This window comes from Pseudorca crassidens, chromosome 5, assembly GCF_039906515.1.
Source record: "Pseudorca crassidens isolate mPseCra1 chromosome 5, mPseCra1.hap1, whole genome shotgun sequence".
NCBI classification, from domain to species: domain Eukaryota; kingdom Metazoa; phylum Chordata; class Mammalia; order Artiodactyla; family Delphinidae; genus Pseudorca; species Pseudorca crassidens.
The window spans coordinates 29,538,370-29,565,852 of record NC_090300.1 but is presented as its reverse complement, the minus strand read 5'-3'; the positions used below and the strand labels follow the sequence as shown (position 1 = coordinate 29,565,852).

The following is a 27,483-nucleotide window of genomic DNA, read 5'->3' as shown; positions in this document are numbered from 1 at the left end:
CACTTGGCAAACTCCTACCCCTCCCTCAGGACTGAGCACAGGGATTTCTTTTTCTTGGTAAAGCCCTCCCTTAGCTACCTTTCCAGAGGATCTGTACATACTTCTGTCACAGGTGTCATCACATTTCTGGTTAACTCCTTTTACATTTCTGCTCTCCTCAATTAGTATGAAAGCTCCTTGGGGTCAGAGATTTTGTCTCGTATAATCTTTGTTTAAGCACATGGTAGATGCTAATAGATTACTGCTTACTGAGTCTTTGTTAGCGGCTTAATCTTACTGGTAATTAATATAACCCTCAAATTTCACTCTATCAGGAGGAGAAAAAAGGACATATCCACCGTAGCACATGAAGAACATTATTCTAGAACTTCTGATGACTGCCTGGTTTCTCCCTCCATCCACAAGTCTAATAATACCAAAATTTTTTGATTTGCTGGAGGGAAAAAGGGACGGAAAAAACCCACAAAATCAACCATATTCACCTCTAAAGCTGTAGTCAGCCTTGGTCTATTACCTTTCATGGCCATGACAGTAAAATTATGTCAAATCAATTTAGAAATAGTATGTCAGGACACATGCTACTTAGGAAAGATTTTGTCTAATGATTAAACTTAACAGAATAAACAATGTTTTGGCATACATCATCCAAAAATTCGTGTAAGCTGAACATTCCAATAAGGATTTAAATGAAATACCATACCATTCTGTTGCAGATTCTAGAGTCAAAGGTTAAATACAAGAAATAAACGGCCAACTTGATCCATTTTTTTGGATGGATACAGCATTTCATCAAATAAGATAGCATTTCTATCACACGAGTCACCAAACATTTATTAGTAGACTGCTCAGAATGAAATTAGAATAAAATAAAGATCTCCAAAAAACAGTAAAAATCAAGTCATTTAATTTCTCTGTCCCTTGGTTTCATCAGGACATGAGTCAGACTAGACCTCTCTAAATCTCCTTCCAGTTCTAAAATTCTACATAGAAGAATCTGCTAAAAAAAGGCACAATATACATGAACGAACAATTAGGAATATTTTAATACTGTGTGATTATATCTCTAAATTAAAATGTCTCTGATGTAAAAGAAAGCAAACTACTATCTGTAAACAGATTTTCCTCACTTACCTCCAGGTTCTGACATTCCTGAGCAGAATTGGTAGGCAAGCCGATCCACTTGATTTCTTTTTTCTCCTTTGAAATTATGTTCATTGCCATTAGCACATTTAAAGCATCATAAACCCTTCGCCTAATGTTCTTCTGGTCATAAGCCTGCTAAAAAATATTTTTATTGAGTGATAAATTTTAAAGGTTAAGATACAGTCACAGGATATTAGAATATTTAATTAATATTATTATAGTATCTTCAAAGACCTGAAAGAACTGCACACCCAGTGCAAGTATCCTTCAAAAGTAAAGATGAACTAGATACTTTCAAGCAATCTAAAACATAAAACAATCTTAAAAATAAAGATTATGTTACCAACAGATCTAAATTAAACAATACTAAAGGGCCTTCTTTAGGTAAAAGAAAGATAATCTAAGATGGGAGCTTGGAGATGTAGGATGGAATGAAGACCAACTCTAAAGGTAAATCTCAATACTCACTGTATAAAACATAATATCTTGTAGAGTCTAGAATATATATAGAACTAATACACATGACAATAATAGTATATATATAAGAAAGGCATAAGGAAGTTAAAGTGGCTAAGGCCTTGCAGTGCCTAGGAGGATATCAGACTTTGAAAAGTCAAGGATCCATGTTTTTTTGCGTTTTTGTTTTTGCGGTACGCGGGCCTCTCACTGTTGTGGCCTCTCCCGTTGCGGAGCACAGGCTCCGGACGCGCAGGCTCAGCGGCCATGGCTCACGGGCCCAGCCGCTCCGCGGCATGTGGGATCTTCCCGGACCGGGGCACGAACCCGTGTCCCCTGCATCGGCAGGCGGGCTCTCAACCACTGCGCCACCAGGGAAGCCCAAGGATCCATGTTTTAAGCTCTAGTAAACGTGCTTCTCAAAATGTGGTCCATGCACTAGTGCTGATCTGTGAACCATTACTAATATACAATGAAAATAGTGAACTTGCACCAAAATATAATCACACAGATCACTATACACACTGTTTAGTTCAGCTGACTTTTTTTTGGGGGAGGGGCGGTTAGCAAGACTTTCTTCATGAAGGAAACTGTGTTAATTTACATTGTGGAAAAGCCCCTTATCTCACTGTGCACAGGTGGGTCATATGAACCAAATCCAATCAATCCATGAAAATAAAGGATGGTGGAGCACTGAATCAATTTAAATATAGAACTAAACTTAAATAAATGGGAAATTTAAGTTATAGAACTGAATGTAAATATTAGAAATCCTGACACTAGAAATAATGATAATAAAACCACAAATATCAGAAGGAGGCAGCAAAGGAAGTCTGCTGATCTCCTCTTTGATATTGGAAGGGGCATGAATTCAAAGCAGAGGAACTAAGTAACAATTCTGGCACAATATATTCATTTAAAGTCATAAAAACAACAATAATAATAATAGTCTTTTAACAACTGCCACTAATCAATCCGAATCCTGTGGCAGAGGGGAAAACTGGGAGATAGGAGTAAATAATAGGCATATTGATCTATTTTTCCCTCCATAATCAACAGATACTGGTCTGTAGGTGATAACTTAAGAAATAAAATACTGAAGTTACTTAAAGTTGTAAAAAAAAAAAATTAAAGAACTACAGACTACAAACCTTCCAAATTATCAGAAAAAAAAAAAAGCAGTGAATAAACAGAAAAAAAAAACCCAACCCTTGCTTATATTCGGGAGTGAGGTGGGTAGTTAGTAAAAATGTATGTATGTTAGATGTTGAGAAGTGCTGGGAAGAAATGCCTCATCGTAGTGACAGCTGAGTGAAGATTCGGTGGAGAGGAGAGGGAAACCATATGTACCCCTAGCAAAGAGCATTCCAGGCAAAGGAAACAGCAGGTGCAATGGCTTGATTAGGAGCATATCCACGAAATGTGTGGCTGGAGTGTAGTAACTGAGGGAGTGGATAGTAGGAGATGAGAGGTAATGCTGGGCCGGGTCACACGGGGGCTGGGAGACCATTTAGAGAACTCTGAAGCTCACTGAAAATCAGAATGTCATACACTTTTTTTTTCAAGTGCCCAGGGAAATTAAACGAAAAAGAAATCACCACATAATGGCTCACAAGAAAAATCTCAAAGCAATCCCCCCAAAAAGGAAAAAGTTCAAATCACAACTTCTGATCATAGGTAATAAAGGTAAAAATTCATGACAATGAACAAAAATTCCTACCACCTGGAACTACAAGAAACTTTTCTAATGCAATTCTTAGGTCAAAGAGGAAACTAAAACCAAAGTTATAGAATATCTAAAGAATAACATATCGGAATCAATGGGATATGGCTAAAGCCATGCACAAGAGGAAAAGTCGGGACTTCCCTGGTGGTCCAGTGGTTAAGAATCGGCCTCCCAATGCAGAGGATGCAGGGTTCGATCTCTGGTCAGGGAACGAAGAGCCCACATGCCGCAGGGCAACTAAGCCCACACACCGCAACTACTGAGCCCACGCACTCTGGAGCCTGCGTGCCACAACTAGAGAGAAGCCAGCATGCCACAATGAAGAGCCTGCACACCGCAACGAAAGACCCCACATGCCACAACGAAGATCCCACGTGCCACAACTAAGACCCAATGCAGCCACATACATACATACATAAATAAATAAATGGAAAAGTCACAGCCACAAAGACTTTCATTACTAAACAAAGATAATAAAAGTAAATAAAGTATATATCATAGTCTGCAGGGTAGAGAAATAACAAAAGTAACTTCAGGAAAGAGAACAGACTATTAAATACAGATAAAAACAGAAATCAACTGCAAAACAGGAGGTCGATACAAACAAATCTAAGAGATGTTTGGGTTTTTTTAATTTTGGAAATATAATTGCAAATAATTTTGAGAGCATGGATGAAATGGAGGATATTCTAAGAAAACATAAAATACCAAACTGACTCTTAATGGAGAAAGCAACTGTAAACAGACTAATCACCAAAAAAGAAATGGAAAAAGCTATCTAAACTCTACCCCCCACCAAGTCACCAGGCCTAGATGGCATCTCAGGTGATTTCTATAAAATTTCAGGGAACAGAACTAGACATCCAATGCCATTAAATCTGTGATAGAGTAAAGAGAAAGAGAAAACCTCTAAATTCATTTTATAAAGCCAGCATAACACTACTAATCAAAATTGCGAAGATGGTACCGAACTGCAGACGGGCGCCATGGAGGCCTGCGAGCAGGTCCAAAAGGGGCCCTTGAAGCTGAAAGGTGCCGCAGAGCTCAGCATGACCAAGCAGAAGAAAAAGGACAAAGACAAGGCAAAACGCCTGGAAGCGATGGGAATGAGCACAAAGAACAAGGAGAAGAGGTGTGGCCTGGCAATGTGGACCTCGGCCCAGGTGGCCTTGGAGGAGATGCAGCAAATGGAGAGGACCCTGAAGAAAGCATCCCAAACCCACAAACCGAGAGCAGAGGACTCAACACAGACCTGGACACGCTCACGGAGCACTGTGACATGCCCAGCGTCAGCTGGGAAAAGTAGCTTCCCTGCCCCAGGGTATGGGGTGGCACGGAAGGGAAGCAGAAGGCAAAGCTGGGGGTATGTTTGGTGCCTTTGGTATTTTCCAGAAACATTCTTTTACACACACCCTTGTGTCTTCTGCTGAGACAGTGCTTTTCAAAGCAGTGTGCCCTCATTCCGGACTTGATTAAAGTAAGACTGTCCTTTTATTCTGATTTCTTGGTAGCACACAGGAGGTAAACCATTTTAGTTTGGAATGGGAGTTTTTGCAAGTTTATCCAGAGATTAAGGTTGTTTCTGGGTAAGTGCCATGGAAGAGTGTTTGCACCCCTGAGCTGCATCTGCCTCTTTGACAGCCATCCAGCTGCCTTTGCCTGCGTGAGGCTGACTCCAGAGGACAAGGAGCTGATGCCAGGGCAGCCTGCAGCATGTACACCCCCTTAGGGCCCTGCATGGGCTGCCCTGCCAAGCTCCCTCTAGCTTGGGGCTTCTGCTCTTCCACCAAGAGCCTGGGGAGCCTTCAGTCACCCTCCCCAGCCACCTGGCCCGTGAGACAACGCAGCCTGGGCAGCAGAACAACTACCTAAGGTGACGATGGAATATACCCCTTGTCCCTTTCTGAATCTGGGCCAGCTCGTAGCCTCTCCTCCCAATACTCCATTCCCGACATGTCTAGTGAGTGTTGCCAAGGCAGACGCTGCCAATCGCGTACAGCATTCTTTGTAACAGAACTCAGACACAGTCTGCTTCCCTACTCTCAACGCTAAGATCGAAGTAGTTCCCGTATTTATTCAGATTTGGCACGTTAATGTGTTTGGCGTTCCTGGCCTAAGGATACCTCAAGGGTGATGGGACCAAGGCGGCAGAGTCCCAGCACAGACAGACATGGGTGCAGTCAAAAAGGAGGACCCAGGTTCTGATGCTGGAGAACCAGGAACTTTGAAGGCCTATGTGTACTCACTGGATAGGGATCAAACTGCATATGCTACTGGGAGAAATGTCTGTATTGACAAAGACACTGAAAGAATAACAAAGCCAGAAGAGAAACCAGTCTGGGACTCATGTGAACTGCAGAATAAAGGGAAAAAAGTTATTAAAAAAACAGCAAAGATGGTAAAAACAAAAGTAAAAACAACCCTCACCAATCTCATTCATTAATACCAGTGTAAAAATCCTAAAATTCCAGAAAACTATCCAGAGTTTGATTAAACTCAGCATCCATTCCTAATTGTTTTAATTAAGAAAAAAGAAATAAACATTCATTAAAAAATTAAGTTATGGTTACTATCATCTCAAAATAAAACCTTTATCATAATTAAGGTTGCAAAACTACAAATATTTCTACTGTCAAGAATTAAAGACTCAATATGACTACAGTTACTACTATTACTTAATACTGTTGTGGAATACCTATAGTATGACTACATTTAAATAAAATGCAAATTGATTTATAATGATAAAAAGCATATCAGCAGTTGCCTGGAGATAGAGGGAGAGGGAGGGATGGATGACAAAGGCAGGAAGAACCTTTTGGGAGTGATGTAAATGTTTTGTGTCTTGATTATGGTGGTGATGACACAGGTGCATACAAGTGTCAAAACTCACTGAATTTTACACTTGAAATGAATACATCTTATTGTATGTAAATTATTCCCCAACAGATAAGGAAAAAATAATTTAATTGCACACTTAAGACATGTGTATTTCCCTCCCTGCATGTAATTTTATCTCCATTTTTAAAAAGTGAGAATGATTTATACGTGCTAAAAAAAGAGGCTCTAAGATAAATATTGCTAAGAAAATAAAATTAAAACTGAAGCATGCAGGCTTTCCTAGCGGCACAGTGCTTAAGAATCCGCCTGTCAATGCAGGGGACACAGGTTCGAGCCCTGGGCTGGGAAGATCCCACATGCCGTGGAGCAACTAAGCCTGTGCGCCACAACTACTTAGCCCGTGTGCTACAACTACTGAAGCCCACACGCCTAGAGCCCATGCTCCACAACAAGAGAAGCCACCACAATGAGAAGCCCGCGCACTGCAACGAAGAGTAGCTCCCGCTCACAACTAGAGAAAGCCCACGCACAGCAACGAAGACCCAACGCAACCAAAAATAAATAAATAAATTTTAAAAATAAATGACTAAAATAAAATGAAGCATACAAAAGCATAATCACATTTGTGTTTACAATAATAAAAGAAATAAATTTTATTATATATATATGCATATAGAATGTCTGGAATGATACTCAGGAATCTGGTAATAGTGAAGAGTGCCTTTGGGGAGGCAGATTAGGGTCTGTGGTAGAGGAGAGATATTTTTTATTACATACTCTTCGGTACAAGTGAATTTTTATAAACATGTTCATGTAGTATTTTTTCAATTAAAAACGAGATACAATTTTCTTATTGACTTAGACATGGAAGAAACACTAAAAGGCTCAGCAATGTATCTGAAGTCATTCAAATATAAAAAGCATATTTTTACAAAGTATGTTTCTTCAATAACCCCCAAAGACATTTAAAAAATACTTGTCCATCTTTATGTTTAAATAAATAGTAAAAGAATTCCTTCTAAGACAAAACAACAAAAAATCAAAACAACAAAATTCCCCAAGACAATTATGAAACCCTCAAGTAAAGGAGGAGTTGGGGATTCCCTAGCTTGTCCGAATCCCCGAATTGACACAGACAACCCAGAGAGGGACACCGCTGCATCACTCATCACAGTCAATGTCAAGTGCATGATCTACCTACCGAATCGGCTGCCAGATGGTTATTGGAATTGGTGAACTCGGACACCAGCTCATCAGCTACTTCATTATATGATGTTGTGCCTTTCCGCTGAACTTTCTCACACACTTTCATTGAAAAATGTCTCAAGCCTTTTCCATTTTTATCTCCTTTTTTGCTTCGTTTGCTAAAAGAGAAAAAAAAATTATACTCCATTATACTTTAGAGATTTCCTTTACAAAACATAAAATAATGTGAGAAGACAGGAATTTGATCAATTTTTCATTGAATTAGAGATAAGGAAATGTTTTAAACTTAATTTTTGCCTTAAAAGCCTAATAAAGTGTAAAGCTAGAGTGCTTTTCTATGCCCACTCATTTATTCAATAAATATTTACTGACCAGTTACTTATTATTATGTGCCAGGGACTGTTTTGCACATTGGGAGAAGATCCGTGAAAACAACAGACAAAAACTCTGCACTTGCAGAGTTTATATTCTCAATACTTATCATTTTGTATTCTATATATGCTACAGCTTTTTTTTTTCCACCTAAAATTAAAAATACCACTATTCTCAGGTTCAGTTATCTACTCAATTTTCAATCAGAGGTCATTGGTATTAATAACGAATCTACATCTTCGGTTATCTTAAGTTAGGTTAATGCCTAGGTCTAACCTTTGATAACTTAATCATTAAAATTTCAGGGGCACAGTTTAGTTCTACTAATATCTGAGTACCAATTATATAATAGGAACTGTATTAGGGACTAGAAGTACAAAAATGATAACCGAGGCAAAATCCTTTCCCTCAATGAGTCTTGAGGCCGGAAGAGAGACAAAACAGACATATAATGACAGATAATTCTAATATAATAACGTAAGTGCCAAGTCAGAGTTATTCACAATGTTCTATGGGAATTGGGAAGAGGGATATCTAGTCTAACTGGAGGAAGTCTTCCTGGAGTAAGAATCAGTGAAAACAATCAACAAAATGAAAAGGAAATCCATGGAATGGGAGAAAATATTTGCAAACCCTTTATGTAGTATGTGGTTAATATCTAAAATATCTAAGAAACATCTACGACTCAATAGCAAAACAAATAACACAATTAAAAAAATAGGCAAAGGACATGAATAGACATTTCTCCAAAGAAAACATACAAATGGCCAACAGCTATATGAAAAGGTGTTCAACATCACTAATCGTAAGAGAAACACAAATCAAAACCACAATGACATATGATCTCACACCTGTCAGGACGACTATTATTAAAAAAAAAAAAAGATAACAAGTGTTAGTGAGAGTGTAGAGAAATTACAATAGAACCCTTGCACATTGTTGGTGGGAATGTAAAAATGGTACAGCTGCTATGGAAAAAAAATATGGAGGTTCCTCAAAAAATTAAAAATAGAACTACCATATAATCCAGCAATCCCATTTCTGGGTATATACCCAAAAGAATTGAAATCAGGATCTCAAAGAGATATATCGGTCATGTTCATTGCAGCTTTATTCACAATAGTCAAGATATGGAAAACTCATAGATGGATGAATGGATAAAGAAAATATGGGGTGTGTGTGTATGTATATATATATACACACATACACACTGGAATATTATTCAGTCTTGAAAAAGAATAAAACCCTGCCATATTTGACAACATGGATGAACCTGGAGGACATCATGCTAAGTGAAATGAGCCAGTCACAGAAGGACAAACATTGCATGATTCCACTCACATGAGGGATCTGAAATAGTCAAACTCACAGAAGCAGAGAGTAGAATGGTGCCTGCCAGAGGCTGGAGGGAAAGGGGAAATGGGGAGTTTGCTATGCAAAGGAACCTAGACTTTATCATATTCCATCAGTATAATTATATTCGTTTATAAGTTATTTACATGTTCTACTGTGTTATGTCCATTAAGAAATATATGCTAAATGTACTTTTCAAAAGAATAAGGACAGATGTCTACTTTCTTTTTCCCACACTCCCAATCATCTGTGTAGTACTCACTGTGGTCACAGACTACTACTGAAATACTGGGATGCCGCTAAATGGTATTGAGTAGGGGAGTGGCCTGGTGAAATTATCAGTGAGGCAGAGATTCTGGCAGCAGAGTAACTTACGAAGGGCAGAAACAGAAACAGGAAGACCTGTTGAGAGGCTACTGTAATAGCCCAGGCAAGCAGTGCTGAATTTCAGGAAACTGGTAGGACCGGATAAGAAGAGATGGATTTGCAAAAATGTTAAAGATAAAAACTAGTGGAGGACTTCCCTGGTGGCGCAGTGGTTAAGAATCTGCCTGCCAATGCACGAGACACAGGTTCGATCCCTGGTCTGGGAAGATCCCACATGCTGCGGAGCAACTAAGCCCGTGAGCCACAACTACTGAGCCTGCACGCCAAACTACTGAAGCCCCCATGCCCTAGAGCCCGCACTCTGCAACTACTGAGCCCGGGAGGCACAACTACTAAAGCCCACATGCCTAGAGCCCATGCTCCACAACAAGAGAAGCCACCACAATGAGAAGCCCATGCACCGCAACGAAGAGTAGTGCCCCGCTCACCGCAACTAGAGAAAGCCCGCGCGCAGCAACAAAGACCCAACGCAGCCAAAAAAAAAAAAAAAAAAAAAATCAGTGGAACTAAATGATTGATCGATGTGGATTGTAAGGAAGAAGAAATAGGACAATGATCCTTAAAAGGAGGGGTCATTTACTGAGATCAAGGAGACAGGAATGAATTCATGAATTCCATTTTAAACCTTCTCATTTGCACTGTCCAGTACTCTAGGTGTAACCCACATGTGTCTATTGAACACCTGGAATGTGCCAAGTCTGAATTGGGTATGCTGTCAGTGTGAAATACACACTGCATTTCAAAGACCTTCATGAGAAATGAAGGTAAAAGAGCTCATGTATAATTTTTATAACTACATGCTGAAATATATTATTTTAGATATCCTAGATTAAATAAAAGATATAAAATCAATTTCACATACTTCCATCTACTTTTTTTTTTTTTTTTTTTTTTGCGGTACGCGGACCTCTCACTGTTGTGGCCTCTCCCGTTGCGGAGCACAGGCTCCGGACATGCAGGCTCAGCAGCCATGGCTCACGAGCCCAGCTGCTCCGTGGCATGTGGGATCTTCCCGGACCGGGGCACGAACCCGTGTCCCCTGCATCGGCAAGCGGACTCTCAACCACTGCGCCACCAGGGAAGCCCTCCATCTACTTTTTAAATTGGCTGCTGGAAAATTAAAACTTACATGTGGCTTGTATTACATCCTATCGGGCAGCAATGATGTTCAGTTTGACATGCCTATAGAACATCCAAATGGGTGTATTCAATAGATAGTTGAATATATTAGTCTACAGCTAGTGGGAGAGGTCACTTACAAACTTATCAGCACGTGTACCCATGCCAACTCTCCTTCCTACCAGTCTCAGAGAATTAGGTAACCCTCTTCCTTTTCAAATCTAACTTCCTTTTACAAGATGACAGCTTTATTGAAATACCATTTACGTACCATGAACTTCATCTTTTTAAAGTATACAATTCAGTGGTTTTCAGAAGTTGTGCAACCACCACCACAACCTAATTTCTTCATCCTAAAAGGAAACTCTGTACCCATGAGCAGTCATTCCTCAGCCTCCCTGCCCCCTGTACCTGGCAACCACTATTCTATTTTCTGTTTCTATGGAACTACCTATTCTTCAATGTCAACTTTGCAAATGGAGTGCTTCTGTTTCTGTATTGTTTGCTTTCCTTGAGTTGGCCCATCCAGTGTTTTGTTTGTTTTTTGAATGTACAACCTATGATGGAAGCTGAATCTGTTCAAGACTCCAGCTCCACCTACCAGTTTGAAGGAAATACCGAGGACAGAAGAACACGTTAAACTATACAAGAGAGATGCGATACGCAAAATCTTTAGGATTCCTCTTCAGGACATATAATGGAGTTTCTTCAACTAATAATTTGTAAGGGAAAAGAGGAGCGAAAGAGTGAGAGACATACAGAGGGGGAATCTACAGATTATAAAAGACATCAATTTATTTAAATTCTGATTCATACAGACTGTAAACACACACACACACACACCCCAGTTACGGGGGAGTCTGGGAACACAGCAGTAGCAGCGTAGTTCTCAAACTCTCCAAATCCCCACATAAAAACAGATGGAACGACTAGGCAGCAAAACCTAAACCCCTTGACAACATTTACAACAAAACTAGATGACAAAGTACCTTCAACAAATGCCAGAATACAAACTACCAATAGCCAAAAGGCCTACACAGTAGTGTCTGCGTGGGCAGAAAAAGGGATATTCAATGAGGCTGCATTTAATGGAACTCAGAACAGAATAAGCCCAAAATAGGCAACAAGAATTTGCTAGAAAGCACAACAGGCCAATTTGAGAGCAGCAGTTGAAATGAGAAGGAGTCTGACCTCTCAGTACCAGCTGAGTGCAAGAGGCTGCCAACAAAGACTGAAGAGGTTGCAACAATCTAGCCCATATGACTCCCACGAGTGATATTCAGGAGAAAATTAGAAATATTGGAGGGAGGCGAAGAATATATAGACAATAAGAGTATCGAAGAAGAAAATCAAGGCAAGGGAACAGAATAAATACTAAATGCTAAGTAAGTCAAGAAAGTGTTCATGAAATAAAAGGAAAAAGAGACTATCAGCCTAGAATGACAAACACCAAAACATTCTAGTAAAACTGCTGTATTTCAAAGAAGAACTTTTTAGGTATCTAGAAAAAGAGAGTATCCTATTTTTCAACAGCAAATTGTTACATTAGAAGAAAATTAATATATTTAAGAATTTGAAAGAAAGTATGAGGCAAGGATTTTTGTATCCAGCATAACTGACTTAGACAATCAGAATGACTAAAGAAACATTGACATAAAGGCCTTGTGAGTGTTTATGTATAGTTACCTGTAGACATGAGACAAAATGAGGGCTAAGAGGCAGAGAGTATAGTATTTAAATAGGCAAATGCTCAAATACTGTGGGACTATTATGTATGACCATTAGAAGAATGGGAAGAGAATGGAGAGAGCATATGTAAAAAATTTTTTTAATGTTTTCAATAATCATGTTAATGGTTATATTAGTATTATTATTTGGGACTATTGAGCATGTACTATGGGATAAAGTCAACGAGTAATTACCATATACATTAATTCTAACATCTCATCCCCAACATCCTTAAAGATCAAGATTCTTGGAATGGAAAAAAGAGGATTGGGATGTAATGGAGAAGAGGTTTAATAAGATTTGAATTGGAAATATCAATATGAACTCATGAAGTACTGTATCTTTGTGGGTGTGTATCTTAGCTCTCTCCATTTAAAAGGACTAGAAAATATGACCAACCTGGTAGCAGAGAGCATCCTTAGCCCCTAACTGAAGCTTGACATATAATTCACCCTAAAGGAAACCAGAGCTTCTTAGAGAAATGGCTGATTCCATGTACAGGGCAGGAAATGGACAAGATGAACTTGGAACATCTTGCCACACCAGATAACAAACAAGCTATCAACGTCATCTAGGGTCATATCAAAAGGACTTATGAGTCAAGTATTATAGAAGAGGCTCCCACAGACCTAAGACGGGACAATTTAAGTTTCAATAGTGACAATTGCATTGTATGAAACCCATCAAATACGTTTACATTCATGAGTTTATAATGATTTTTTTTTTTTTTTTTTGCGGTACACGGGCCTCTCACTGTTGTGGCCTCTCCCGTTGCGGAGCACAGGCTCCGGACGCGCAGGCTCAGCGGCCATGGCTCACGGGCCTAGCTGCTCCGCGGCATGTGGCATCTTCCCGGACCGGGGCACGAACCCGTGTCCCCTGCATCAGCAGGCAGACTCTCAACCACTGCGCCACCAGGGAAGCCTTATAATGATATTTTTAGGCCACATTGTGTGGCATGCGGGATCTTAGTTCCCCAGTCAGGGATCGAACCTGTGCCCCCTGCATTGGGAGCACAGAGTCTTAACCACTGGACCACCAGGGAAGTCCCTATAATGATATTTTTTAAAGGGAAGACTTGTTCACCTTTGGAGGAAGACAGAAACAAACTCATCATCTTGAAAACTGGTCAGTAAAGGGAGGGGATCAAGCTTTATTCTGCTTTCCTATATAAACTGTCCCTTCAGGTAAACAAACTGTAGAAGAGGAAAAGAGTCTTTATATAAAAGTAGTGCCTGTAGTAAATGAAGTAGAAGTGACAGAATAACACTAACAGCCACACACCATGAATTAACAGATACAAGCACTAAGCATCAGTGGTGTTCACATCATAAAAAGAGAGATAATCAAATGTTATGTGCCTTTTAACGGAAGAACACACTACTATCTATATTCCAGCCAAAGGATCAAACGTCAGTCTAATAAAGCCTCTGAATCTTACTGCCAAACTACAGAAATACAGGGAACAGAGAAACATACTGAGATGCACGTGAGTGTGCAACCAGCGAAATCTAGACTGGGGGAAATCTGATAGGTCAAATGGCCTAGTTCCTTCCACAACTAAAGTATAGGAAAATAATGGGACAGAGGAAAATTCTATATATAAAACACAATCAACTTTTGTTTTTAGTGAGCAAGACTAAAATGTTCCAAAGGATGCACATTTAGGTGATAAAACTAATTAAACATGCAAGAAAGTGATAACTATAAAAATCAGGGTAATGGTTATTTATAGGGGAGAGAAGGGATGGGGGCATATGGAGGGGCTTCTGGGGTTCTACTTCCTCATCTGGTGATGGTTACAAGAGTGTTTGCCTTAAAGTAACTCATTAGTTATACATTTGCTTTTTGGTGATTTTCTGTATCTGTATTTTATTTGACAAAATTTTAAGAAAAGCAAACAAACAAAACATGACATTTGAAACAACTCGAAATCTGAATGCTTACTAGATATTTGATATTAAGGAATTACTGCTAATTTTCTTAGGTATAATAATGATATGTTTAAAAATGAGTCTTTTTAGAAATAAATACTGAGATACGATGAAGATGATAGGATGTCCTGGATTTGCTTTAAAATAATATAGAAGGGATAGGGACTTCCCTGGTGGTCCAGTGGTTAAGAATCCATCTTCCAATGCAGGCGACGTGGGCTCGATCCCTGGTCAGGGAACTAAGATCCCACATGCTGTGGGGCAACTAAGCCCATACACCACAACTAGAGAGCCTGCGTGCCACAACTACAGAGCCCATGTGCTCTGGAGGCTGCACACCACAACTAGAGAGCTGTGCACCACAACCACTGAGCCCGTGTGCTCTGGAGCCCATGCACCACAACTAGAGAGAAACCCACGCACTGCTACGAAGAGCCCGCACACGGCAACAAAAGTTCCTGTGTGCCGCAACTAAGACCTGACACAGCCAAAAATAAAAAATAAATAAAATAATGTAGAAGGGGTATATACAAAACAAGATACACCATTATTGCTTAAGTTCAGAGACGGGTACATAGGAGGCTCATAATATGAATCATGTACTTCTATATTTAAATTTCTCCAAAATAAAGAGTTTTTTAAAAAAGAAGAGAAAAATAATGGTTCTAGCATATCCTCGGTTATTTACATAGATTTAGTCCTTAGGCTCAGTTTCCTCCACTCAGCCCAGCCTTCTCAGGAAGGGGTCCTTATACATCACAATACCGTATTAATACAAAGGAGAACTCAACATGTCCAATCCATAACTCCTGAACCTACTCCAGTTCTCATCTAGGTGAGTGACGGCACCATCCACCCACTCACCCGAGCCAGAAACAACAGATTCATCCTAATCTCCCTTTCTATCTAATCAGTCTAATTCTGTCAAATCTAATCTAAGTCTTGTCCTAAAGAGCTCTTAAATTCAACCTCTTCTCTCTGTTCCCACTGCCGTAAGTTCAGGCCCTCATAATCTCTCTCAGAATATAACTAGACATAAAAAAGAACGAAATAATGCCACTTACAACAACATGGATGGACCAAGAGATTATCATACTAAGTGAAGTCAGAAAGAGAAAGACAAATATCATATGATATTGCTTATATGCAGAATATTTTTAAAAATGATACAAATTAACTTATTTTTACAAAACAGAAATATACTCACAGACATAGAAAACAAACTTATGGTTCCTGAAGGGGAAAGCGTGAGGGAAGGAGGATAAACTAGGAGTTTGGGGTTAGAATATACACACTACTATATATAAAATAGATAACCAACAAGAACCTACTGTATAGCACAGGGAACCATACTCAATATCTTATAATAACCTATAAGGGAAAAGAATCTGAAAAAAATATATATATATATACAGACACAAACAATATATAATTGAATCACTCTGCTGTACACCTGAAACTAATACTGTAAATCAACTGTATTTCAATAAGTTTTTTTTTTTAAAAAGGAAAAAAAAAGAATATAACTGGAGCCATATAACTGTTTTCCTTTGTGCTGCGTAGAGGCGAGGGCTTTCAATCCCTCCTCCACATGGCCATCCTGGTGACCTTTCTACATAACCCTAATAACCTGGTGCTAATGGCAGTAAAGAGCATACACTCCCTGAATTTAAGTGTGTACCAGTCATTGGACTAAGTAATTTCATTTCTCAAAAGAATTCATCAATTCCTGTCTGCTACATACATTTCCCCACACAACCCACTCTATGCTGATCTGTCCTTAGAGTTTAGTGTATTCAGACATAAATGGCTAGTCACACCTAAATTTACGTAATTAGTGCAAGTTAGGTAACAAAATACTTAAGAATTGCTAGAGACAGGAGTTATTTTGAAAGAAATACGTTGTGTGTGGGATTTTACATTTATGTTAAGAATTGGACAATGGCTTAAAGTAAATAAAATCCTTAACTCAGTGTTTACATACTTTTTAAAAGCCAGGGATGAAGCAGGGTTGTTGCTTTTCATATAATTCTAGGTCTTTTTTAAGAAGAGAGTAATAAGACAATCATACAGTAGTTTTGGGGGGATCACTTGACTAATTTGCCCTCTATAGTCATACCTGGATAATATTTAAAGGAAGAAACTAGATAGGAATAACTAGATTTTTAACAACTATTAAATGCTTATGAACATATTCTCGAAACACAGATATAAGACTACAGTATGAGTTTTATACGGTTAGTTCAGTGTACGAATTGATAGACTTGAAGAAAGCTGTGGCTAAGTATCAACACTGGTAAACTATTTATTAACTATATATTTTCAGCAGTTTACTTCATTTAACTCTGATCCCACAGTTTTCCTTGATCTGAAAAATACAGACATAAATACCCATCTTGCTGTGAGGATTAAATCATACATCACATATAAAACTGGTCCAGGAAGATCCCACATGCCGTAGAGCAACTAAGCCCGTGCGCCACAACTACTGAGCCTGCGCTCTAGAGCCCGCGAGCCACAACTACTGAGCCCACGTGCCACAACTACTGAAGCCCGCGCACCTAGAGCCTGTGCTCCGCAACAAGAGAAGCCACCGCAATGAGAAGCCTGCGCACCGCAACGAAGAGTAGACCCCACTCGCCGCAACCAGAGAAAGCCCACACGCAGCAATGAAGACCCAACGCAGCCAAAAATAAATAAATTAGTTAATTAACTTTTTAAAAAAAAGAAATTAAGCCTGATCTTTGGAAGGCTGGTGGAGCAGCATGCCAAAACCCAATCAATGTCTACATTAAAATTCAACAGAATTTAGAATAGCTAATACCTGCAGTACACAGATAGGAGATTTGGTTCTGCGACCAATTCTATAAACGCTTCTTTAAAAGTTAAGTGAACAACACCTCTAGTAAAAGAACATTAAAAGGTAAAAGGCTATATAAAGAACTCAACAACAACAAAAACAACTCAACTCAAAAATGGACAAAGGACTTAAAAAGATGTTTCTTCCAAGAAGATATACAAATGGCCAGTAAGTACATAAAAAGACGATCAACAGCGCTAATCATTAGGGAAATGCAAATCAAAACCACAATGAGACACCACTCACACACATTAGGATGGCTATTATTAAAAACAACAACAAAAAACAGTTAAGTGTTGGGAGGATGTGGAAAAATTGGAGCCTTCATGCACTGCTGGTGGGAATGTAAAACGGTGCAGCCATTGTAGAAAATACTATGGTAGTTACACAAAAAACTGAGCATATAATTACCATATGATCCAGCAATTCCACGTTAGGGTATATACCCAAAGAAATTTAAAGTAGGGTCTCAAACAGATGTTTGTATACCCACTTTCATACCAGCAATATTCACAATAGCCAAAAGGTGAAAACAACCCAAATATCTATCAATAGATGAATGAATAAACAGAATGTGGTACATGCACATAACAGATTCTTCAGCTTTTAAAAAAATGAAATTCTGATACAACATGAATGAACCTTGAAGATATGATAAGTGAAATAAGCCAGACACAAAAGGGTAAATATTGTACGATTCCTCTTATATGAGGCACCTAAAATAGTCAAATTTATAGAGACAGAAAGTAAAACTATGGTTACCGCAGACTGGAAGAGGAGAAAGTGGGGAGTTATTGCTTAATCAGTAAGGAGTGGCAGTATGGGATGGTGAAAAAGTTCTGCAGATGGATAGTGGCAACAGATGCACAATAATTTATTTATTTTCTCAGTGGTTTTTTTGCTTTTGAACTTATTTATGTTTTGTTGTCTTTTGTGCTTAAGTGTTGATGGCTTCACGAGCCTGAATATCTATAAAATAAGATGTTGTGGTTTTAGCATTTCATCATTATTTCGAAAAAAGCCAAACTCAGTATACAAGGGAACATGCTTCTGAGCAAAACAAACTTTATTGTTCTTCATTCTTTAAACTATTTCCATTGTCACATCTGGCTTACTACTACTGTCACCACATTCAGAAAAGATGTGCCTTTTCTTGACAAAAATAGTTCAGGAATGCTTGTTTCCCCACCACAAAATGAGGGTTAAAACCAAAATAACTCAGGACTTCCCTATCGGTCTAGTGGTTAAGATTCCGTGCTTCCACTGCAGGGGACGCAGGTTCAATCCCTGGTGGGGGAAGTTCCATGTGCTGCACAGTGTGGCCAAAAAAACCCAAAGTTAATTTAGCTTTGTTAAACTTAAAAAAACTTAAAGTTAAACTTTTCTAATTTAGCTAATAATTTAAAATGATAAATTTAAAACAGGCTTATTTTAAAAATTTAAATGGTTGAAAAATGTTATAAAAATAAATGTCTACATTTTCACGTATCTTCTATACGCTTTTGGGTTACATTAGACAAATTAACCTTATAATGTCACGTGCGACAAAAATTAACTCAAGATGGATCAAAGATCTAAATGTAAGAGCAAAGCCATAAAACTCTTAGAAGAAAATATAAGCGTTAAGTCTTTGTGATCTTGGATTTGACAATTTTTTTTTTTAAATAAGATAGGACACCAAAAGCATAAGTAACACAAGAAGGAAAAAAAACCCAACAGATAAACATAATCAAAATTTAAAACTTCTGTGCTTCAAGTAGGTGAAAAAACAATCCATAGAATAGGAGAATATTTTTGCAAATCATGTATCAGATAAGGGTCTTGTATCTATAATCCATAAAGAATTCTTACAACTCAATAGAAAAAACAACAACAACAACCCAAAAGATCGGAATAGAGTTTTTCAAGGAACATATTTAGACTTCCTTTCAGCAAGAATGCCATCTTCTAGTAATTCACCAAAATGATCAACACAAAAGGGATGGAGGAGTACCCGCTATATGTTCTCTAGGCCTTTTAGAAAACATGGAGTTGTTCCTTTGGCTACAAATATGCCAATCTACAAGAAAGATGATATTGTAGACATCAAGGGAATGGGCACTGTTCAAAAGGGAACACCCCACAAATGCTACCAGAAGAGTCTACAATGTCACCCAGCTGCTGTTGGCACTGTTGTGAACAAACAAGTTAAAGGCAAGACTCCTGCAAAGAGATTATGAAGCAAATTAAGCACTCTAAGAGCTAAGATGGCTTCCTGAAATGTGTGAAGGAAAATGATCAGAAAAAGAAAAAAGCCAAAGAGAAAGGGACTTGGGTTCAACTGAAGCACCAGCCTGCTCCACCTAGAGATGCACACTTTGTGAGAACCAATGGAAAGGAGTCTGAGCTGCCAGAACCCAGTCCCTATGAATTCATGGCATGATAAAAAAAAAAAAAAAAAAAACACAAAAGACCTCCGAACTGTAAAAATGTTTCTCTTAATTGAGTAGAAGTGTGTATCCCCTTCCCCAAAGAAATATTTAAAGCAAATTTCAATTGTGTCCTAATTCAGTGGGTGATGTCATTACTATTGAAATTTAGTGTTTTTTTCTTCCTGGAAGATGTGAGGTGGTTTATTATGCAATATATTTCATTGGTTAGAAACTGCCAGAAATTATTTATAAGATATTTATACTAGTAAAATAAAAAAAAGACTTGGGACAGCTGCATGTAAATCAATAAAGTTAGAACACACCTTCACATCATGCACAAAAGAAATTCAAAATGGCTTAAAGACTTAAACATAAGACATGACACCATAAAACTCCTAGAAGAGAGCATAGGCAAAACATGCTCTGACATAAATCATACCAATGTTTCCTTAGGTCAGTCTCCCAAGGCAATAGAAATAAAAACAAAATAAACAAATGGGATCTGATCAAACTTAGAAGGTTTTGCACAGCAAAGGAAACCACACACACACACAAAAAAACAAAAAGACAACCTACAGACTGGGAGAAAATATTTGCAAATGATGCAACAGACAAGGGATTAACTTCCAAAATAATACAAACAGCTCATACAACTCAACAACAAAAAAACAAACAACCCAATCAAAAAATGGGCATAAGATCTTAATAGACATTTCTCCAAAGAAGACATACAGATGGCCAGTAGCCCCAAGAAAAGATGTTCAACATCACTAATTATTAGAGAAATGCAAATCAAAACAATAATAAGGTACCCACCTCACACCAGTCAGAATGGCCATCACTGGGACTTCCCTGGTGGTCCAGTAGTAAAGAATCTGCCTTATAATGCAGGGCAAGCAGGTCCGATCCCTGGTCAGGGAACTAAGATCGCACATGCCACGGAGCAACTAAGCCCATGTGCCACAACTACAGAGCCCACGCACCCTGGAACCTGCATGCCACAACTAGAGAAGAGAAAACTACAACTAGAGCGAAGTCTGCGCGCCAAAACGAAGAGCCCGCGCACCACAAGGAATGATCCCGCATGCCTCAGTGAAGATCCCATGTGCCACAACTAAGACCCAACACAGCCAAAAATAAATAAATTAAATAATAAATAAATAAATAAATCTTTAAAAAAGTAGGGCCATCATTAAAAAGTCTACACATAGCAAATGCCAGAGAGGGTGTGGAGAAAAGAAAACCCTCATGCACTGTTGGTGGGAATGTAAGCTGGCGCAGCCACTATGGAGAACAGTATGGAGGTTCCTCAGAAAACTAAAAATAGAATTACCATATGATCCAGCAATCCCACTCCTGGGCATATACCCAGACAAAACTATAATTCAAAAAGATACATGCACCCCTATGTTCACAGCAGCACTATTCACAATAGCCAAAACATGGAAACAACCTAAATGTCCAGCAACAGATGAATGGATAAAGATGTGGTACATATATACAATGGAATATTACTCAGCCACAAAAAAGAATGAAATAATGCCACTTAGAGCAACATGGATGTAACTAGAGATTATCATACTAAGTGAAGCAAATCAGAAAGAGAAAAACAGATACCACATGGTATCACTTGTATGTGGAATCTGAAATATGGCACAAATGAATCTATGTACAAAACAGAAACAGACTCACAGATATAGAGAACAGAGTTGCCAAGGGGGAGGGGGTGGGAGAGGGACAGAGTGGGAGTTTGGGATTAGCAGATGTAAACTATTATATACAGGATGGATAAACAACAAGGTCCTACTGTATAGCACAGGGAACTATATTCAATATTCTGTGATAAACCATAATGGAAAAGAATGTAAAAAAGAGAATGTCTATACGTGTATAACTGAGTCACTCTGCTGTACAGCAGAGATCAGCACAACATTATAAATCAGCTATACTTCAATAAAAAGAAAACAAGATATGAAAAGGTGCTCAACATCACTAACCATTAGGGAAATGCAAATCAAAACCAAAATGAGGGGCTTCCCTGATGGCACAGTAGTTGAGAGTCCGCCTGCTGATGCAGGGGTCCCGGGTTCGTGCCCGGTCTGGGAAGATCCCACATGCCGCGGAGAGGCTGGGCCCGTGAGCCATGGCCGCTGAGACTGCGCGTCCGGAGCCTGTGCTCCACAACGGGAGAGGCCACAACAGTGAGAGGCTCGCGTACCGCAAAAAAAAAAAAAAAAAAAGATACAATTTCACATCTACAAGTATGGCTATAATAAAAAAAGATGGAGAATAAGTATTGGCAAGGATGTGGAGAAACTGCAACCTATTGCTGGTGGGAATGTAAAATGGTACAGCCACTCTAGAAACTGTCTGTTAGCACCTCCACTCCTAAGTATATAATCCAAGAGAAATGAGAACTTATATCCACGTAAAAACTTGTTCACAAATGTTCATAGCAGTAGTTATAATAGCCAAGAAGTAAAAACAACTCAAATGTCCATCATCAATGAACAAATATAGACAAAATGTGGTATATCCATACAATGTTATATAATTGGGCAATAAAAAGGAATGAAGTACTAATATATGCCACAACACGTAATTTTCATGTGTGTGGAGACAGTATGGTAGGGACAGTGGATCTGGAGGGTTGAGAAGGTTCCACTGGCCCAGGTGTTCCTTGGATAGTTTTCATTTCATTGCCCTCAGCACCTCCCCTGCCAATTCCTTCTTGTTTTTTAATACCTGTCAACTCTGACCCTGGGGCCTCTCCATGTCAGTGCAGGCGAGAGCAGCTTCCAAATCTGACTTCTCCCATGCATATTTTGGGATGTGGATTTCTCTACTTTCACTTGTCATCATTATAATCACACCAGCTTTCACCTTCAAGTCCTTGGAAAATCTACACCTCTATCATGTTTTACGGCAATTTAAGAGATTTATTTTTTATTATTTTTTTACACAAAAAATTTTATTACGATCTTAGGGGCTGGGGATTAAAAATGGGTGTTCAGCCCATCATCTCAAACTGGAAGCTCCCTATCTAAATCTTTTTTTTTTTTTTTTTTTGCGGTACGCGGGCCTCTCACTGTTGTGGCCTCTCCCGTTGCTGAGCACAGGCTCCAGACGCGCAGGCTCAGCGGCCATGGCTCACAGGCCCAGCCGCTCCGCGGCATGTGGGATCCTCCCAGACCGGGGCACGAACCCGTGTCCCCTGCATCGGCAGGCGGACTCTGAACCCCTGCGCCACCAGGGAAGCCCTCTAAACCTTAAATAAGTAGAGTTTACACATTTTCCTAAAACCTGAGCTCTCTGAAACACCAAGACCCTCTTTCCAAATAACACCAAAATTTGGCCACAGGATGTACACACTATCATCTCTATTAGTCCCTAAATCAAAAAAAAAAAAGAACCAGTAGGAAGCATCCCTTGCCAAATAAAACCAAATTGAAAATTTTTTTGATATTTAAGAAAATAAAACTATTAATACAGCACAGTTTGAAAAGCATGCTGTATTTTATTTCATTTGAAGTATTCATAATTTCATATTCATATGAAGTATTTAAAAGAATTACTCCCAAGGAATAAAAAGTATTTATTTTTCCAGGCACTTAACTAGAATCCACAATCTGTCTTTTTATATTTTCCCATAATCATTTGTATTTATTTACAAAAGTAATATAAAACTCAAATTTGTAGTATAACAGTATACTCCAGGTATAAGTTATAATAAATGTATTCCATTTACATAAGAAATTATATAAAATATACAATAAAAACCTCATTTCCCATTCAAATAAGTTAACTAGAATGTTTAAATCAGCAAAATAATTTAGTAATTTAGTAAAATAATTTAGGAAAAAAAACCCAAACCCCACTTTCCTGTACATATGTATTCATTGTGTGTGTGTTGGGGGGGTTGTTGAATGGGAAATAATTGTTGATCACTTACAGATCTTCACTCTCTCCCCACCCGGGGTTATGTCATCCAGGCCTGTGACGAATTACAAGCTGATGATACTACTTATACACTAATGATATGATCACTTAGATAACTAATAAACTTATCAAACTTCATATGTCCAAAACAAAACTCAATTCCTCCCCAAACCTACTCCTAAGTACAGTAAGTCTAAATGGCATCAACATTCACCCAGCTCTCACTGCAAAAAAACAGAAGCCATCTTTTATTTCTCTCTTCCCTTCATCTAATCTATCAATAAATCCTGTTGATTCTATTTCCAAAATTTATCCATTTTTTTCTTCCATCTCCACTGCCAGGCCAGTGCGCCCTGCAACAGCCTTCTAACTGATTTTCCTGCTTCTGTTCTTGTCTTCTCAGAGTCCATTTCCCCCTCAGCAGTCAGTGTAAATTAGATCATGTCACTTCCCTACTTAAAACCCTGTTTAGAATAAAAACCAGATTCTCTACCATGACCTACAAGGCTTTTCATGTTCTGACTCTTGCCTACCTCTCCATCCCCATCCCACATCACTCTTTGACTTTCTCACTCTCTCCAAGCCACTGTGCTTCCCCAAATACAACAACCTCGTTCCTCACTTAGAAGCTCTGCATTTGCCATTCCTTCTGCCTAGAACCCCTGGCTCCCTGAGGGTATTTACATGCCTGTCTTCCTTGCATTCAAATGTCACCCCCTTAGAAAGGCCTTTCTAAGGTAGCCACCATCCTTCCAATACTCTACAAATCGTCCTTCTTAGTTTTCTACATACCACCGATCACAATCTAAAATTATCTTATTTTGTTTATTGCTCCCCCATCCCAAATATAAGCTCTTTAACGGGCAGAGACTTATCTATCTTGTTTATTATTCTTGCCAATGCCTAGAACATACCAACATTTATCACATCAAAATATTTGTTGGCGCAGTGGTTAAGAATCTGCCTGCCAATGCCGGGGACACAGGTTCGAGCCCTGGTCCGGGAAAATTCCACATGCCGCGGAGCAAGTAAGCCTGTGCGCCACAACTACTCAGCCTGTGCTCTAGAGCCTGTGAGCCACTACTACTGAGCCTGTGTGCCACAACTACTGAAGCCTGCGTGCCTAGAGCCCGTGCTCCGCAACAAGAGAAGCCACCGCAATGAGAAGCCTGCACACCGCAACAAAGAGTAGCCCCCGCTAGCCACAACTAGAGAAAGCCTGCACGTGGCAACAAAGACCCAACACAGCCAAAACTAAATAAATAAATAAAGTAATTTAAAAACAATTGTTGAACAAACAACTTCATAAACATCACTGAAGCAGTACAGATATTATATTGATTTTTATTAGCTTATTATAGTTTAAATTATATTATTATAAATTATTAGTTTATTCTAAATAAAAGGGTTTTAACTGTATTCCAACAGAATTTTTAAAAAAAGGTCTTAAGATTACATGAGCACAAAGGAACAGTGAAACACCACTGTGCTAAATCTTAGTCATTTAAGACAGGAATACAGTAAAACATATGCCAGCTATTGCCATTGCCCATCACACATCCAGGACCTTCTTTCCACCCAAGAGATCCCAAATAGGTCCCCCTTCCCTATTTGGAAGAGATGCATTTAGAAGACACCACCATATTCTGTCCAAAGGGAGAAAAAGAAAGCGAGCAAACATCTTTCAGGATCAAAACCTCCGGCAAGACCAGAAAGGGGGCTTTCGCAGCTCCTTCCACAAGCTCTTTGCAAACAAGTCCAGTGGATCAGAACACAGGGAAAAAAACCAATGAGAATACTTCAATGGATCTTTAACCAACAAAAAATTTCTTCAGAAACTGACGTGCTCTCGCAAATGAACCTGACGAAGGAATAGCTGTGTAAAACATACTGAAGGTTGTACTGTCAAGTGTAAGATGAGGATAAAAAGGTGGTATTTATCTATGTGGGACTATGTGTGTGTGTGTTTTATCTCTCTCTCTCTCTCTCTCTTTCACTCTCTCTCACTCCACATCCCTGAGGAACAGTAATACAAATAATTACATATGATACTAAATCAACATATAAGACATTAAAGAGATGAAGAAGATTACTTTGGGTTGAGAGCTGGCTTTTTGAAGCTCAGCACTTGGGGAAAGGGAACCGAAGACTTTTCGCAGCATTACAGAAAAACACATAAATTTGGAGGAAAATAACATTTGTAAGGTCAACAACAACAAAAGAAAACCACACGTAGTAATTTTTGTGGCTTGATTAGGGAGAGGGAACGGGATTCATTATAGAAAAATTATATTAAAGAATAGAAAGAGAATAATAAAAAGCACTAGGAAAAAAGGCCACTGAACCAAATGTAGAAGGGGAAAGTCGAATCAGTGGCTATACCAAAGAATTTAATCTGGTACTTTTATATGTGCTCTTTAGAGTTTTCTCTCTTATAAAGAATAAAAAGAACCTTGTTTTTTATATTATTTGCAATACATAGGTGCCACCAATCATAACTAATGAATAGTTCCATTTTAAGGCCTTAAATAGTGCTAAATATATGGTTAAAAAAACTTGTGCTGGGCTTCCCTGGTGGCACAGTGGTTGAGAGTCCGCCTGCCAATGCAGGGGACACGGGTTCGTGCCCCGGTCCGGGAAGATCCCACATGCCGCGGAGCGGCTGGACCCGTGAGCCATGGCCGCTGAGCCTGCGCGTCCGGAGCCTGTGCTCCGCAATGGGAGAAGCCACAGCAGTGAGAGGCCCGCGTACCTCAAAAAAAAAAAAAAAAAAATGTGTGCTGCTGCCCTTTCCAAGGATATACATGAAGAAAAACCAGTATGAGCCATAATTTCCATTAGAGAGAAAAGACCATCTCGCCATATATGTCTATATGATATAGCAGTTCCTCAGACATGATCTTATCTGTTCAAAACAGTTAAGATGTGAGAAGTAAACTACAAAGGCCACCAAGGAACTAAAGCAGAGCTAGTGTCAATGCAAGAAAACACACATTCTTTTATACAGCCCCAAGGTCCTCACTCAGAACCTATTCACTTTTATTTTAGACTGAATTCTAACACATCTGGCCAAGTAGTTTCTCAGTGCACAGCAAATCAGAGAAAGCAACTAGGAACTGGAGAAACAGAAAACTATTGTATTGAAAGCAGACGACCTAACAGGAGAAAAGAGATGAAAACACAATTGACAAAAGCAATTCCAAAATCTCAGAATCAAAAGTAAATTTTAAAAAGCACTGATGACAAGGTTTTATCTAAAATAGTAACTATCTTACAGAACTCAACAGCCTCTGAGATTACGTGTCTTGTTTTAACATAGTGTGACATTAATACGATATTCAGTAGAGTGGCTTTTGTGGAACACTGAACTTAAGTTCAAATAACGACCCTAAAGTGACAGTTTTCAATCCTGGAGTTTCTGACTTAGTAGGCAATTACAGTTTATTCAACAGACCACAGGTGATTCTGATGCACACCAAGAACTGAGAACCACTGTCCTAATAGTCTAAGGAAAGGTTATATTACACTGGATGTCTTATTTAAGAAAAAGGTGAGATGTAATGTAGAACATGATAGAGTAACGCTGATGTATGTTATATATGAAAGTTATTAAGAGTAAATCCTAAGAGTTCTCATCACAGGAAAGACATTTTTATTTTTTATTTCTTTAATTTTATACCTATATGAGATGGCAGATGTTCACTAAACTTACTGTGATAGTCGCTTCATGATGTATGTAAATCATGCTGTATACCTTAAACTTACACAGTGCTGTGTGTCAATTATATCTCAATAAGGCTGGAAGGAAAAAAACGAAGTGAGAATTTACTATGACCTTTAAATGTGTTCAACGAAACTTGTTTTTAAAATGTTTGTGTATTTGGGGGTAATAGGGAGTATTCACTTTGGCAAAACACTTCAACTCCCAAAAGGAGGGAGGGGGCTAAATGGCATACTGCCAACAGTCTACTCACAGAATAGTATCTTTTGAAACCACACAAATACAATAAA

The 27,483-nt window shown here is 38.8% G+C and overlaps 1 protein-coding gene and 1 pseudogene across 11 annotated transcripts in view; one reads left to right on the top strand and one right to left on the bottom strand.

Moving 5' to 3' along the window:
• The window catches only part of TFDP2 (transcription factor Dp-2), a 171,666-nt gene that overhangs the window by 21,410 nt on the left and 122,773 nt on the right, over positions 1–27,483 (bottom strand). For 10 of the 11 annotated variants that reach the window (XM_067737623.1, XM_067737621.1, XM_067737626.1 and 7 more), the window contains 2 exons: positions 7,365–7,527; positions 1,132–1,278 (listed from right to left, as the gene is read on the bottom strand). In XM_067737623.1, coding sequence (XP_067593724.1) covers positions 1,132–1,278; positions 7,365–7,527 — 310 coding nt within the window. The remainder of the gene's footprint in view (positions 1–1,131; positions 1,279–7,364; positions 7,528–27,483) is intronic. The other variant, XM_067737622.1, reaches the window with a different exon arrangement.
• LOC137224387 (protein FAM32A-like) lies at positions 4,312–4,631 on the top strand (annotated as a pseudogene).